The sequence below is a fragment of the Miscanthus floridulus genome, chromosome 9 (assembly GCF_019320115.1).
Source record: "Miscanthus floridulus cultivar M001 chromosome 9, ASM1932011v1, whole genome shotgun sequence".
Taxonomy (NCBI): Eukaryota; Viridiplantae; Streptophyta; class Magnoliopsida; order Poales; family Poaceae; genus Miscanthus; species Miscanthus floridulus.
In genome coordinates, this window is record NC_089588.1 from 16,542,117 (window position 1) to 16,557,531 (window position 15,415).

At 44.6% G+C, this 15,415-nt stretch overlaps 1 protein-coding gene across 1 annotated transcript; it reads right to left on the reverse strand.

Annotated features, from left to right (window-relative positions):
- Positions 1–3,256: 3,256 nt before the first annotated feature.
- On the reverse strand, positions 3,257–6,219 carry LOC136479329 (phosphatidylglycerophosphate phosphatase PTPMT2-like). Its single transcript, XM_066477226.1, has 4 exons — positions 5,748–6,219; positions 4,023–4,145; positions 3,727–3,821; positions 3,257–3,398 (listed from the first exon to the last, which is right to left on the reverse strand). The coding sequence occupies exons 1-4, from the start codon at positions 5,970–5,972 to the stop codon at positions 3,257–3,259; spliced, it is 585 nt and encodes a 194-aa protein (XP_066333323.1). The 5' UTR covers positions 5,973–6,219.
- Positions 6,220–15,415: the final 9,196 nt, after the last annotated feature.

The window sequence follows — 15,415 nt, forward strand, 5'->3', positions numbered from 1 at the left end:
CAACGGACGACATTGATAAGAAAAAAAAAATTATATGTAAAGGATGCTGCTACCTGCGTGTGACAGCACCAACTTCCTGGGCTCACCGGGAGACACGTACCGTGATGGTATACGGTATACCGCAAGGGTAGTACCAGCAACAGTACGGCGACGACTTCCTCAGGAACCGGGACGCCATGCTGGGGCATCGGTAGGGCGTGACCAGTCCGGCACCTCAAAGCCACCTGCGGGCTGCGGCGCCGCGCTGGCCACCAATGCGCAGTGCTACCTTAATCAGGGTGTGTGGTGAAGTATCCATGCATGCATGTATAGGAGTAGCTAAAATAGTGAACTATACACATGCAAGATGTTCATCTTTACTTAATGTGCTTATATAGTCGTTCATAAATTAACTCGCCAAATTGGTAATTAAATAACAGATAAGATAAGAAAAAACTTTAAAAAAGAGAGGTCTACAGCTGTACAATAAAAAATGGGCCTTACCTGATGTCCGGCGTGCTGCTTGTAGCCGGCGTGCCAGTGCGTGGTGTGGGTCATGGTGGTGCGCTTGTGCCTTGCCAGCTCGCCCCGAGTCTCATCCGCCTGACCGCTTCTGCGTTAGAGTTTCGTCTACGCCTCAGCCTGTATTGACCTTCTGGATGGCTTACATATACGCAGCTAAGGCCAGCGCTGGAGTTGAGCACGTCCTGACCAGGGGGCAGCCGCGTGACCGCCCTGGTGGCGGCGTTGGCGACGTAGTACGCGCCGGCGCCACCGTGTCGTACAGGAGGATGAGAGGCCGTGGCACTGCACGGCTATGCCGTCCGCGAAGTCACCCCTCAAGTTGTCGAGCGTGAGAAGGAGGCTCGCGTCGGGCTCTGACGGCGAGCCGGAGTACACTGTCGTGGTGTCGGGCGCCGCGGACGTGGTCGCGACGACCAACAGCTTGGGCCGAGCCGAAGCCGCGCCTGCCTCTGCCCTCGCCATGTCACTACTACGCTCAGGATTTGTAGGGACGGCTTTTGTAGGGACGGATGAGAAGGGTTTGTAGGAGCTGTTTTGCCATTGTATTGTGTACTCGTGTGTGGAAGGCACGGAATTCATCCAAGGAAAGGGGTCCCGCCCCAGGCGTGGCACACGGCGTGGAAGCCAAGGGTGGACCTGACCGGCAACCGGAGCAAGAACTGATCGCGTCTGGCAGAGCTCTTCCCATGTGCTGTTGAGGCACGCTCTATGCACTGATCTGTGATGGAATGGGAACAATATAAAGTAAGTAGGTTAAGTTTAAGTCATAAGGTGAGATCAAGGGGGAGATTGTTAGGATTGATCTCATCCGACTCAGTCCAACAACTGAGTCGGACCCTTTGACCGCGTCCTGATCGGGAACACACAACCGACCACTGGTCGGCGGACCCCTGTCACATAGCGCTATAAGAGAGAGGAGGGAGTCAGGGCGCTAGACACGAGGTTCGACGCCGTCACTGACCCACCGAAGAACTCTACCGATCGTGGCAGCGCTGCAAGTGATGGGAAGTGCCATCGACCGCGCCGCCGTCACCACTACACCACAACACCAAAATTAGCGATGGACGATCTGACGCTAAAAGCGACTACAGCGACAGACGAACTGACGCTAAAAAGTTATAGCGACAGACTTGCGTAGACGCTGTAAGTCCTGTCGCTAAAAATCTTTAGCGTCAGATAGTCTGTTGCAGTGAATATTTACAACGACAGATAGCCTGTTGCCACTCTTTAGCGACAGATAATCTGTTACCACACATTCACCGTCAAATCATCCAACACTCCATACATTTACAGCGACAGACTTGCGCAGACGCTGTAAGTCCTGTCGCTAAAAATCTTTAGAGTCAGATGGCACTTTTAGCGTCAGATGGTCTGTTGCAGTGAATATTTACAGCGACAGATAGCCTGTTGCCACTCTTTAGCGACAGATAATCTGTTACCACGCATTCACCGTCAGATCATCCAACACTCCATACATTTACATCGACAGACTGTTCAATAGAACGATTTAATATAGAAAAATAAATAAATACAATTTTTAGCACATATCAAAACGATATTCAATGCTCATATAGTGTCCACATGTCACATGAAGATACACAAACACATATCACATGCAGCTCAACACATATAACATCCAATTTGTCTTGTACATCACATCCATCAAAGTCAAGCACCAAATGAATTTGTCTTGTACACCATAATGTTTATCTACATCACATCCAGCAAAGTCAACCACCAAAAGAATTACATGAATGTATTCCTTAGGAAACAATACTAGTACTTTGTGTTTTACATCCTAAGGTTTGTGCACACAAACATTTCTAGGAACTCAAAAGCCAAAAGGAATGACGTGCCAAAAGTAGAGCACATCCATCATATTATGAGGAGAATCATTTTTCAGAAACTTAGGCCAAAGGCTAGTGCCTAGCGCTTCCTGAAAAATAACTATGTAATTAGGCAAGTGGAGAAAATATGTAAAGCTGTTGTACGGATCAGTCAAGTGTAGACAACCATTTTCCAGAAACTGTAGCGAAATTATAGATTTTTTTTCTCCTACTACAGTTAAATGCTCTAATTGATTTAACTTACTAATAAATGCTCTAATTAATTAAACAAGAGAGAAATTAAACCAAAGGCTAAATAAGAAAAACAGCACATGCTGCAATTGATCTAGTGCTACTGTCAACACACATGCAAAGCATTCTATAAAGCTCAGTGCGACCGTCGAGCTGATGTTGTTGCTGCAATGTGAAGATTCATGTTCAACTGTGATCAACTGCCATTGAGCTGCTAACATCCTTCATGCAATGTGCCCAGCACTTCCTGATGCTGTCAACTGTGATCAACTGCCATTGAGCTGCTAACATCCTTCATGCTGCACAAGTGAGTAAAACATGTCTTCAATACAAAGGAGGCAGTGAAGATTCATGTTCAAAATTCAAACAGTAATGCAAGGTCATGGATTTGTGGTTCAGCAAAACTCTGGTGAATGGAACCATACAGTAACAGGTCTTAAAGTTACTACTAAATTTCAAGTTCGGGGCCAACATCACAGACTCATCGGCAAGGCCCGCATCACTGCTAGGCACTGCCGTGAATCCCTGATCAGTCGTAGATTGCTGTTTGACACAAATCAAGAATTTAGATTATAGACATGCTTTGATGGGTTATGATTCTAGGTTGTTTGTTTGAATGACTGACAGACATTGTGTAATGGCTAGGCTCATTTCAATGTTTTTCGATAGCAAATCTACAATAGTTTCACATAATTGTCATGCATGATGTCATATACAATGACATCTAACAGAACCTTAGTCCAGAGGTTGGGGATGCACTGTGCAATAAAAGATAGTGCTGCAGCTTCTTTGTAACCATACCTACCACCGCAGAATCTAATTGGACAATACATACCTAACGACATAAACAATAGTTGACCAGTGATCAAAATAATAACCCGCTTTCCTTTTCTGAGTTAACTGCTACTGCTTTGCTTCCCTAAGTTTGAGCCAACCATCACCAACTCTCCTACCTATATATGATTCAACGGTTACTCTTTGGAAGAAAAAAAAATCCATAACAAAAAGGTACCACGGATGCAAGGACAATAAAATAATAGAAACTGATCAGAGCTGGGGTTATGTTTCAGAAAAAAAAAGTATGAATTTGCTATCGTGTATTTTTTTGTACATAAAAATAAAGCAAGGAAGGGCAAGAACTTACAGGTGGATGAAATCTATGGCTTGAGAAATATCCTCGACTGAAGGTGCAAAGAGGTAATCTCTTGTTGGAATTACCAGGTGCTCAATCTCATTCGCCTAGTAAAAGAAAGCATGTGTTGTTATTTGTACATGTTTTCACATTGCATATGCACAACAGTTCAATTGAGTCCACTGAACTCTGAACTAACTAACATACATGCAAAAGGATAGACTTGGCCAGTGCTGAAGATGGCAACTCTATCAAATTTTATAAACACAAATGGAGTCACATAACTAGCATAAGATGGAAGCAGTTACCTGATATAAAGATGTTGGGACAAGAGTTTCATAAGGTTCATTCAACGTTACAACCCCTTGAACTCCAAGCTGCTTCAATTGCGGAACATCACTTGGAAAAGGAACAGCGCCAAGCAAAATAAACTGAATGGAGATCAGGAAAAAAAAGATTAGGCAGAGGCATTTCAGAGTGCACATTCTTCTGATACATAATTAGAAATTTAGAATACTAGGTCGTGTGAAGACTGAAGAAAAAAAGAAACAATTAATAACACCAGTCAAGGACTCAAGGTTTGCTACTCCTGTGAAGGCAGGGCTCCAGGGCCCTAGGCTTGTGAATATTCATCCTCGGTGCTAAATGATATATACACAAAATACTAAAGGACGAGCTGAAACAAACATGCGCGTTGACAGCAAGTACCCACAGTCTTCTCACAACTGGGTTAAAATTGGAACGTCTGACAAAAGCAAGCACGAGAACAATCACTGCTAAGGATGAAAAGAAATATCTCGAACCGAACCGCATCATTTTCTATATTTAATCCGATCGAATCCGCATTTTCTTGTCCGACTTTACCATTTTCGCTTTCGCATTTCAGATGTTTCGTATTTCAAATGTAAAAGTAGAAAACGGTTTAGACATTTTTCGACCGATTTCTACTTTTCTACTTTTAATTTGAAATATTCCGAATTGAAAATTCGGTTTAAACCGAATTTGGCCAACTGCACAGGTCATACAGCCCAATTACAGGTTGTTTACCACGTAGCTGCGTTCTTTCTACTGGTGGCCAGCTGCCCTCTCTTATAGATGGCGTCCAGCCTCATCTCTCTTCACCTCACAAGATGGTGCTAAATGTCAGGAAACCAGCAGCATCTACACAAAAGCCCACCTAGGCCATAGCCCATCGAGCTCATCGGTTTAACCCCCACCTGCAAAGTCAATCATTTGATAGTTTTTGCATCAGTCGAATAAATCTTTGTTACTCAAAAGAAAAATCTGAATAAATCTTTAAAATAAAATACTACATCTATTCTAAAAAGATTAATAAAATTATTCTGGCTCAGTTCGAGTTCATGTTTCTATAATATGCACTTGTTAATTATTATATGCACTTGAACTTGATCATGTATGCACTTAGTCATGCACTTGGTCTACGGGTCGGTATTCCGTATTGAGTTTTCGTATATCAACCGTGTTCGACATAAATCCGCTCGAATTGGTTCGTTTTCGAAATTCTCGATAATTCGTAAGTTCGCGTTCGTTTTCGTGTCCAGTTTTACCGTTTTCGCTTTCGTTTTCGTATTTCAAATATAAAAGTAGAAAACAATTTAGGAGTTTTTCGACCGCTTTCGACCGTTTTCATCCTTAATCACTGCTCACAAGGGGGCAATGAGGTGATATATTTCCTCACTGCTGAGTAGAAATCACTCTTAAGCACAAACGAGCTTTGTTGGGCGATATATTTCCCTGCTGCTGAGTAAAAGTCACTCTTACGCACAAACGAGGTTAACAAAGCAAAGTCAATCCCTGCGTAGAACTCAAATTTATGGCCACTAGCAAGTGCATAACTTCAGAGGAAAAAAACTTGATAAAACACCGAACTATCCGAGCATCACAAATCCAATATTAACAGTACTGATCTCAGCCACAGGAATAAGTTAATAATAAATAAGAACATACAATACCATCCAGAATACTACTAACCACAGAATCCACGCAGAACAAAAGCAAGGAAGGGCCAGTACCTGGTCGACGTGATCCCACCACCAGAAGTCCGCCTCGAACCGGTTGCGCAAGATGTTGTAGAGCAACGTCGGGTAGAACAGCACCCGCGCGCCGGCGCCAACGAGCGCGCGCTTCACCTTAAGCCGTACGAGCTCGCGGCCACCGCTCGCCTCCTGAACCCCCTCCTGCTGCTCCTGCTGCCACACCAGGCCCCCGTCACCGTCTCCCAATTCGCAGATCCTCATTTCCCACCACCACAACAGCTCGTGAATCCTCGCGCTGCCAAGACGCCTCCAGCGTCCTCCTCCGCTTCCACAACGAGCAGATCCATGGAGGAACGGAAGAGGAGGGGAATCGGTGGATCGAGACACTTGTAATTAGATCAGATCCAGATGCGAACCAGCGTCAGGGTGGGCGGCCTGGGGAGGAGCCGGCGACCCACGAGCCTGGACGCGAGCAGGAGGGGGCGGGGTGGACTGGGGAGCAACGGCCCCGGTGTGGCGGCGGTCGGCGTCTGGCGGGCTCCAGCGAGCAGAGCGCTCGGGTGTCAAGCACGGGAGAGACGAGACGAGAGAGAGGGAGGGGAGGGGATAAGGAAAGAGTCTGTCTACTGTATAACCATGTGCTTTATATAATTTTAACACATAAATTTTTTTACACCATAAGATTAAGATCCAACATTCTCCATCCTTTTTCTACCTCTAGCATTCTTCTACCTTCAGACAATTACAAGATCACAGATCCACATATCACAAATCACATATCACATAAAACAATTTTTTTTCTATGGAAGGACAAAATGCAGAGGAGTTGGTGCCATTGCCTGGCCGGTGCTGGTGCTGCGCTGCTGGTGTTGATGGACTGCTGCTGCTGGTGTCACGTCGCTGATCTGACGGACGGCTGCTGGTGGTGTCGCGTCATGGTGCACTGCTGCTGGTATCGCGTCATGGTGCACTGCTGGTGTACTATAGATCGGACGGACGTACATAAACCGAGCAAGGATCCGGTGGACTTAAATTCATGTGTTTTTTGTTGCTAAAACACACGTGTGTTGTATAGCATTTCTGTAAGGGAAAAGGGGATTTTTCGGGAGAGGAGAGTCTACATTCTTCTATGGGGCCAAACAAAAATCTACGAGCGAGCTTGATAGAGGTGGGCCACGTGAGCTTAGCATGGGCCCATTTTCTTTAGCGTCACACAGATTGACGGTATACTTGGCTTTAGCGACAGATACTTCAACGTTAAAAATCAATATCTTTAGCGACGGACAATAAATCGCTAAATGAAGAATTAGCGATAGATGGTCCGTGAGTTATCTTTAGTGACAGATCATCCATCGATAAATATAATTTTTAGCGTCAGATGTCTGACGGTGATGCGGTGTTGTTGTGTAGTGCACCTGGACTACACCGCCACGCACTACGTCGCCATTATCGTGGCGATTTCTTCCCCTCTACCTCATCTGCCGAACCCGAAGGTATGGGCCTCTCTCTCCTGAGTCTATCTCCCTCTCCCGAGACATGTTCTAGATCAATTTGAACTAAACAGAGATGGATTCACCCACTGATCTACCCCTAGATGATCCTAAACTTCTAACATTGGTATAGGAGCCACGATCTAGTGTGTAGATCGAGTGTGGGATAGGAAATTGAAAAGAAATTGAAGAGATAGAGAAGCAGAGGGTTCGATCCGGTTTGGATTGGAACCTAAGCAACTAGAACTTTAAGCACACCGGGGAGCTCCTACACAAACTAATGAAGCAAAGCGCACAAAGCCTAAGGTCACTAGTGATGCTCAATAGCAAGGCTACACAAGGCAAACTAGAGAGCTAAAATTACTTAGCTACATAAAATAGACAATATAACTAGCAAGGCTATACAAGCCAACTAGTTACACAAGGGAGCTACTTCTAAGCTACACAAACAAAGAAGGTAACTAGCAAGTTACTAAAACTAAACTAGTTACTAGAGCAACTACACAAGCACAAAGTATATGAACAAAGTAAATGACTTGTGTATGTAAAGAGCAAACCACCGAGATGATGATGACAAGGTTGACATGGTGATTTTTCTCCCGAGGTTCGCTTGGTTGCCACCAAGCTAGTCCTTGTTGTATCGGCTCACTCACTTGGAGGTTCACGCGCTAATAGGCATCACCCGCCTAGCCCACACTGGGCGCCTCACAACCAACACAAGATGAGGACACTCAATGACACGCTCTACTAGAGTTGCTCTTCGCGATCCCCGTGAGGCAAGCACAATACCCCTCACAAAGCCTTCTCCAGAGCCACGCACAATCTTCTTACGTGCTTCGACGGAGCCACAAGCCACCAAGCCATCTAGGAGGTGGCAACCTCCAAGAGTAACAAGCACTACCAGCTTGCAACACGAACACCTAGTGCCACTCGATGCAATCTCACAATGCAACGCACTAGAATCACTCACTCGCAATCGATTGGCAATCTCGCAAGCACAAGTGAGTTGGAGGGCACTCAAGTCAAGCACAACCAAGGGCAACACATCTACAAGGTGCTCAACCAACCAAATGGCCGGCCACCCCCTCTATTTATAGAGGGAGGCCTCAAACAAGCCGTTTCCCCTTTTTCCCGAGCTGTAATGGCTACCCCGGACAGTCCGGGCTCAAGCCTCGGACAGTCTGGCGTTCACAACCGACTAGCTGTTGGGCTCAGAAACTTTATCGGCGGATAGTCCACAGGTGCCACCAGCGCCTTGGATAGTAACTCCAGTGCCTCTGCACAACCGTCGAAGAGACCGGCGGACAGTCCGCGTGTCTGGCCGGACTCTGCTTCTCCAGCGATCAGACTCGCTCCTCCGAGCGTCTGGTTGTTAGTCAGAGAGCTCCCGAGCACCAAAATATCGACCAGATGCGTCCGATCAACACTGACTGGACCCGCCACGTGTCTGGTCCCACTACTCGCTTGCCTAGCGTCGCCACGTCACACTGACCGGACGCGAAAACAGTGACACCAGCGCGTTCGGTTGCGCCACTGCGTGCACGTCCAGTCGGCCCGGACAGTCCGCGGCCAGAGGTCGGACTGTCTGCCATTGACCAGACAGCAGCCCAAGCTCTAAACTTCGCCACCTTTGCAAATGTGCTAACACCACCAAGTGTACACCATCATGTGTATGCGTGTTAGCATTTCACAAGCATTTTCCAAAGGATTTTTCTCTCTTTTCACCACGCCACTCGATCCTAGCAACATCACGAAGTTAGATCGCTCAAGTGGCATTAGATGACCGATATGCAAACAAGTTTGCCCTTCTTGATAGTACGGCCATCTATCCTAAACCCGGTCATAAACTTCTCTACACACCTATGACCGGTGAAATGAAATGCCCTATAAGTTATACCTTTGCCTTGTGCATTCCATTCCATCTCCTCCATTGTTGATGCAACACATGCACCAACACTATCACAAATGATATGATTCACTTCATATCATCACGTGACCTTATTGGTTCATCGATCTTGACCTCACTTACTCTTCACCGTTGCATCGGTCCATCAGCGCCAAGTCTTTGCTCAAGCCCCCCTTCCACATGGTCAAATGCATCAAAGCCTCCGACTTGCCCTTCACACTTGCAACCGGTCCATCAAGCCAAGCCTTGTCTTGATCTTCTCCACCTTAGTCACATGACTCCATGCCATGTCTCATATGCAATGAGCTCCTTCATCACATATTCTCCTGTGGACTAATCTCCTATGTATTCTCAGATAAACACTTATTAGTCCACCTAGGTTGTCACTCAATTACCAAAACCAAACAAGGACCTTTCAGTAAGATGCATGTCTAATTTGACCAACGTCGGATTAAACATGTGTGTTGCAGAGTATTCAGATTTATTTCTGAATTTGATGTATTGAATGTTCAAGCACTTCCCATGTCCTGAGAGCTAATTCTGGTATTTATGTCCCTTATAGGGAATTATCCCGCATGGCGGGAGAAGTTTGCGATGACTCATGCGGTTTAAGTGTATCCCGCACAGTGAGAGAAGTTTGGGGTAGCTCTTATGCTATCCTAGTATTGATCGTGCATTTCTATTGTGTCATGGTCATTAAGCACTCAATGAGTTGAGGGCTATAATGGGTTCAATCCCAAAATCACACCAGTGCTAAATCTTAAGAAAGTAAAGAGTCGGTTAACTGACTCTTTACAAACGTATGTGGGCACTCTAATTGAGTAGCTCATTGCGGAGTAATCTAGTAATGGTGGAATGTGCATTTTGAATGTATAATATGACCACTAAGATGGAGTCATTTGACGTGGATCGAAAGGAAAGGAAAAGTTTAAGGCTTCACAGGTTGAATCTATCAACTGAGCTGAGCACATCAATTAGAAAAATGAACAATTCAAATCCTTCCTTGTAGTGTCATTTTGACATGAAATGAGTTTAAGGACAAAAGGAAGTTGCAAATGAACCAAAGATAAGAAAGATCTGCAAGCATGACTTGCAAAAGTACTGCTAATAAAGGACTTTGTTGAGTTCTTGAAGTGGAATGAGGAAAGCATACTCCCATAAGAATTAAGAAATAATTGTTTGCATGACATAATCATGTGAATGAAGTACCTCATGAATGTCTTCTCGTTCACAAGAGTTCTAAATAGTTTTCGAAATTATGGCAGTAAAGTTCATGCCATATTTCGAGGGGGAGAATTGTAAGATCAATTAAGAAAGATATTCTCCCTGTAATGTGATGCATAGTATGCATTGAGAGCAAGAATGATCTATAAAAGATGAAAGTGACCATTGGCAGAGTACAACGGTCATAATAATGATACTCCTAAGCAAAGAAATAGCTAAATTCCTGGACCTTCCACAGTTCCGATAGGAAGATAGCGTAGTTAGCTAGTATTCATACTAGATGATCCTCAAAGATATTAAGGCGGTGTTTAAAGCGCCATATGAGGTCTTAAGCCTCAAAGATATTAAAGCAATGCTTTAAGCGCCATATGAGGTTTTAACAGATTAAACCAAAATAAGAAATTTGAAGATACACCATCTTTACAGAAGATGGGATATTCTGGGGGAGCGTGGTATGTAGAGACCTAAGACTTGAAGAGAAATTGGACTACGTGCCCACTTCAATGATTAAGAGCAACATGTTTCTCAATACCTGTTGATGTTGTATGACTTATACAACACCTATTGTTGGCTCTTCAAGGAAGATGAATAATGTAAACAAGGATCTTGTTATACAGGAGCCTGTAGAATCAATTGTCTCTTGGCAATGAAGAGCAACAATAGCCCCACATGAAAGAAGTACAAGTAGCTGAGGCCCCAGAAGGTCTCAAAGAATTAGAAAACCAGCTATTTCTGACGACTATGAAGTCTATGTTAGAGAAGAAATTCAAATGGAGGGTGATCTGATCCCACCTCATTTGAAGAAGCCATGAGAAGCGCTCACTCATAGAAAGAGGCTATGGAAGATGAGACGAAATCGATGAGTACCAACGATGTTTGGGACATAAAAGAAATTCCTAATGGAGCCAAAACAGTAGGCTGTAAATGGGTCTACAAGACAAAATGTGATTCCAAAGGGAATAGAGAAAGATATAAGGCTCGACTCTGGCGAAAGGCTTTACGCAAAGAGAGGGAATATGTTACAATGATAGTTTTTCTCCACTCTCATGCAAGGATTCTTTTAGAATCATAATAGCGTTAGTGGCACATTATGATTTAAAGTTACATCAGATGGATGTAAAGACGGCATTCCCCAACAGGGATTTGTATGAAAAATGTTAACATGGCACAACCCGAAGGTTTTGTCATGGAAGAAAAAGAACGTATGGGATGCCGCCTGAAGAAATCCATTTATGGATTAAAGCAAGCCTCTAGGCTGTAGCAATTAAAGTTAATAAAGCAATAAGAAAGTTTGGGTTTAAAGAGAATGTAGAGGACAATTACGTTTATGCAAAGTTCAAGAATGAAAAATTCATTTTCCGCATTCTGTGTATAGATAACATCCTACTTACTAGTAGCGATGTTAATCTGCTATGGGAAAAGAAGTTCTTGTCCTCAAGTTAACAATATGAATCATTTCGATGAAGTGTCATTCGTTCTAGGAATTGAAATTCACCGAGATAGAAGAAAATGGGTATTAGGACTATCGCTAAAGGCATACTAAGATAGGATTCTAAAGAAACAAAGTATGCATGCGAGCAAACCTATGCCTGCTCCTATAGTAAAGGGATAATAGATTTGGAAATTTCAGTGTTCCAGGAACCAATATGAGATCGATCAAATATACATGGTTCCATGTGCTTCGGCTGTTGAAAGCTTAATGAGTGCACAAGTAAGAACTTACCCTGACATAGCCCACGTATCTGGGATATTTTGGCAGAAACCCAGTCCAGATATAGATTACTAGAATAGAGTTAAGAATGTCTTGCAATTTTGCAAATGATCATAGGCCTCATAATGAGTAAGAAAGAACACGTACTCTCAAATAGTTGTAGGTATAAATGTTAAGTTTGGACGAGCTGTGTAGTGAAATCCACAATAGTTGTTAACACTCGCAGTTGGAGTTTTATTGTGGAAAAGTTCCAAAGAAACAGTTGAGGTATCATCATTGATGCATACCCATAGTATAACTTCTTATGAGGCTTAAGGGACATACAAAAGTGGTTAAGGGAATTTGTACCTGGAATCAACAATGGTAGCCAACAGCAATAACCATTTAAAGTAATTCACTCCTATGACAACATGTCAAGTGTGCTGCCAAACACATTGACATTAAATTATATGTTGTAAAGGAGAAAGTCCAGAATCATTTTGAAAGATTGAGCGTATAAGTACCGAGCAAGTACTTGTGGATCCGCTTACCAAAGGCTTACCACCCAGTGCGTTCAGAGAACACACAGTCGACATGGGTTTATGGAAAAGCCTATGATTCCTAGACAATAAGGGCCTAGTTAAGAATCTGTTTTAAAACAGAGATGTGCATTGTAGCTGTTTAATCTAATGGCAACATACTGTGACGATGAGACACGCTCTATGCACTGATCTGTGATGGAATGAGAACAAGATAAAGTAAGTTAAGTTTAAGTCGTAAGGTGAGATCAAGGGGGAGATTGTTATGATTGATTTCATCCGACTCAATCCAACCACTGAGTCGGACCCTTTGACCGCGTCCTGATCGGGGACACACAACCGACCACTGGTCGGCGGGCCCATGTCATACAATGCTATAAGAGAGAGGTGGGGGTCAGGGCGCTAGACACGAGGTTCGACGCCGCCACTGATCCACCGAAGAACCTTACCGATCGTGGCAGCGCTGCAAGTGACGGGAAGTGCCGTCGACCGCGCCGCCGGCCACCGCCACGCACTACGTCGCCACTGCCATGGCGATTTCTTCCCCTCTACCTCATCTGCCGAACCTGAAGGTATGGGCCTCTCTCTCCCGAGTCTATCTCCCTCTCCCGAGACATGTTCTAGATCAATTTGAACTAAACAGAGATGGATTCATCCCACTGATCTACCCCTAGATGATCCTAAACTTCTAACACCTCGGTCTTGCTGTTCTAGCCATTGTTTCAGTTGATCCTTGCTTGAAGATTTTGTTGGAGGAGAAGATTCCATCTAGTTTTTTTTTGTCGCTGTACAGGTTATCGATGAATCAACCAATAAGTTCCTGATTCTGTTTTGGGTCTCGTTGGGATCCTCTTCCGGCTTGATTTATACGTGCCTTTAGGAGACAGGTTAGAATAGGATTTCGTATTGGATTTTTTTTTTGGAAAGGAATCGGTCAGAAAAAGTAGAATAGGTGTTTTCTTTGATACAGATTCGGTCAGACAAATTACATTTGCATAATTTATTTATGATCGGTTGCACATTATAGAATAGGAGACGGAGACGTTTTGGATAGGACTCCGTAATCGTGCTAGACAAGAGCTATGAGCACGACTTATATATCTATACCTAATAATAAAGAGGCAAAATTTCAGGTATAGATTATAAAACAATACAATTTAAAATGTATTTTGTTTGACTTTTCCTCTTATCTAATTGTCTAATTAGTCTGTCATTTATAGATGGAGAGAGAGAGAGTATATTTTAGTTTCAAAAAATAATTAAAAACAAAGTTTCTTTTTTTTGGAATAACTTCGCTTCATTGATTAAGGAGGATCATTACAATCAAGTTGCAGGCATTGCTGCAAGAAGCTAGGGGCGCTAAGCCAAACAAAGTTCTGCTTACAATCAAGAGCTTGCTTAGCGCAAAGATGAGCCGCAAAATCCGCTACTCTTTTTGTGAAGACAACTCTAAAACTAGTGAAGGCTGAGGCAAATGCCGCAACTTCATCCATGATCACTCCAACTTCGGATCGATGCTTGTCCCTATCGCGCCAAAGAGAAACTAGCACCTGTGAATCAGTCTCCACGATGATGTACTCCCTCGTCCCGGCCGGAATCAGCCGGACACCATCACGTAGCGCCTCGATCGGCCTCCGCCATCAAGGCTGAGCCCACCAAGTGCATCCATCGTGCCGAGGCCATGTGTAGATTGCCGTCACTGTCCTGCGGCACTGCCCCCATTGCGCTCGATTCAACACCTGGGAGGAAGGCTCCATCTGTATTAACCTTCAAAGTTCCGCGACCCGGTGGCTGCCATTTGACCGCTTGCTCAGCGTTGATCTTCCCCGAAGGGCACACTGTTGCAAGCTGAAAGCAAGCCTCCAACGCCCAATCTATTGCCGATCGTGGATCAATCGGCGTCTTCCCATGTTTCCGATCATTCCTGCTATTCCACAGTGACCACATCCCACAGAGAATTACTCCTCTATCCTCCTCCTTGCAATGTGAATTCTCCAGCAAGTCTCTCGTCCAAGACCGAGGACATAAACGAGGGAGTTTAATGCCCGTAAGTCATCTCAGTTTTTCCCAGAAACTGAGAGCAAAAGAACACTTCGTCAAGGTATGAAAGGTGGTCTCATCCTCCGCTCCACAAAAAGTGCAGGTCCCTATTTGTTCAATATGTTGCCGATGGAGGTTCTCACGGCACGGGATAAAATCACTGAGAGACCCGCCACCAGAACACCCTAACTTCCGGTGGGACTTTGCATCCCCAGAGTTTTTTCCAGTGTGGATCATCCTTTGATGCTGAGTATGACGCCCGCCGCTCGCCATGGTCCCGCTCCTGAGCCTCTTGTTCAGCTAGCAAACGGTAGGCTGATCGCACCGTGTATAGGTCATGACGTTCAGCCGACCAAGCCCACATGTCTTTCTGGCGTCGCCCCAATGGTATCCTTTTTACCGCCTAGGGCGTCCATGTACAATAGGTTATTAGCAAGAGCCGCTTCATCCCTGCTCCGACCGTCCATAGATAACAGCTCACTAACGTGCACTGCCGAGGCGCCAGGCTTTGGACAAATGGGTCTCCCGCCGATAGCTCCCGGAATCCACCGGTCCTGCCAAATATTCGTCGTAACCCCATCACCTATACGGCGAATCAGGCCACATTGTAGAGCTCTTCTTCCTGTCAAGAGTGCACGCCAAGTATGGAAAGAATTCCTCTTATTTTTGGCCGAGAGAAAATCCCCATTAGGATAATATTTGCCCTTGAGTACTCATGCATAAAGGGAGTCCGGGGAAGTCATAAGACGCCAGCCTTGCTTGCCAAGCATTGCCACGTTAAACTGCTTTACATCCCGAAAACCCATGCCACCATG

What these genes read in the sequence shown, in the direction of transcription:
- LOC136479329 (XM_066477226.1), bottom strand. Translation starts at nt 5,972, where the DNA reads ATGAGGATCTGCGAATTGGGAGACGGTGACGGGGGCCTGGTGTGGCAG. An exon ending in GGTGGGATCACGTCGACCAG is followed by an intron (nt 4,146 to 5,747) that starts GTACTGGCCCTT and finishes ATCTCCATTCAG; the next exon opens with TTTATTTTGCTTGGCGCTGT. An exon ending in GCCATAGATTTCATCCACCT is followed by an intron (nt 3,399 to 3,726) that starts GTAAGTTCTTGC and finishes TTGTCCAATTAG; the next exon opens with ATTCTGCGGTGGTAGGTATG.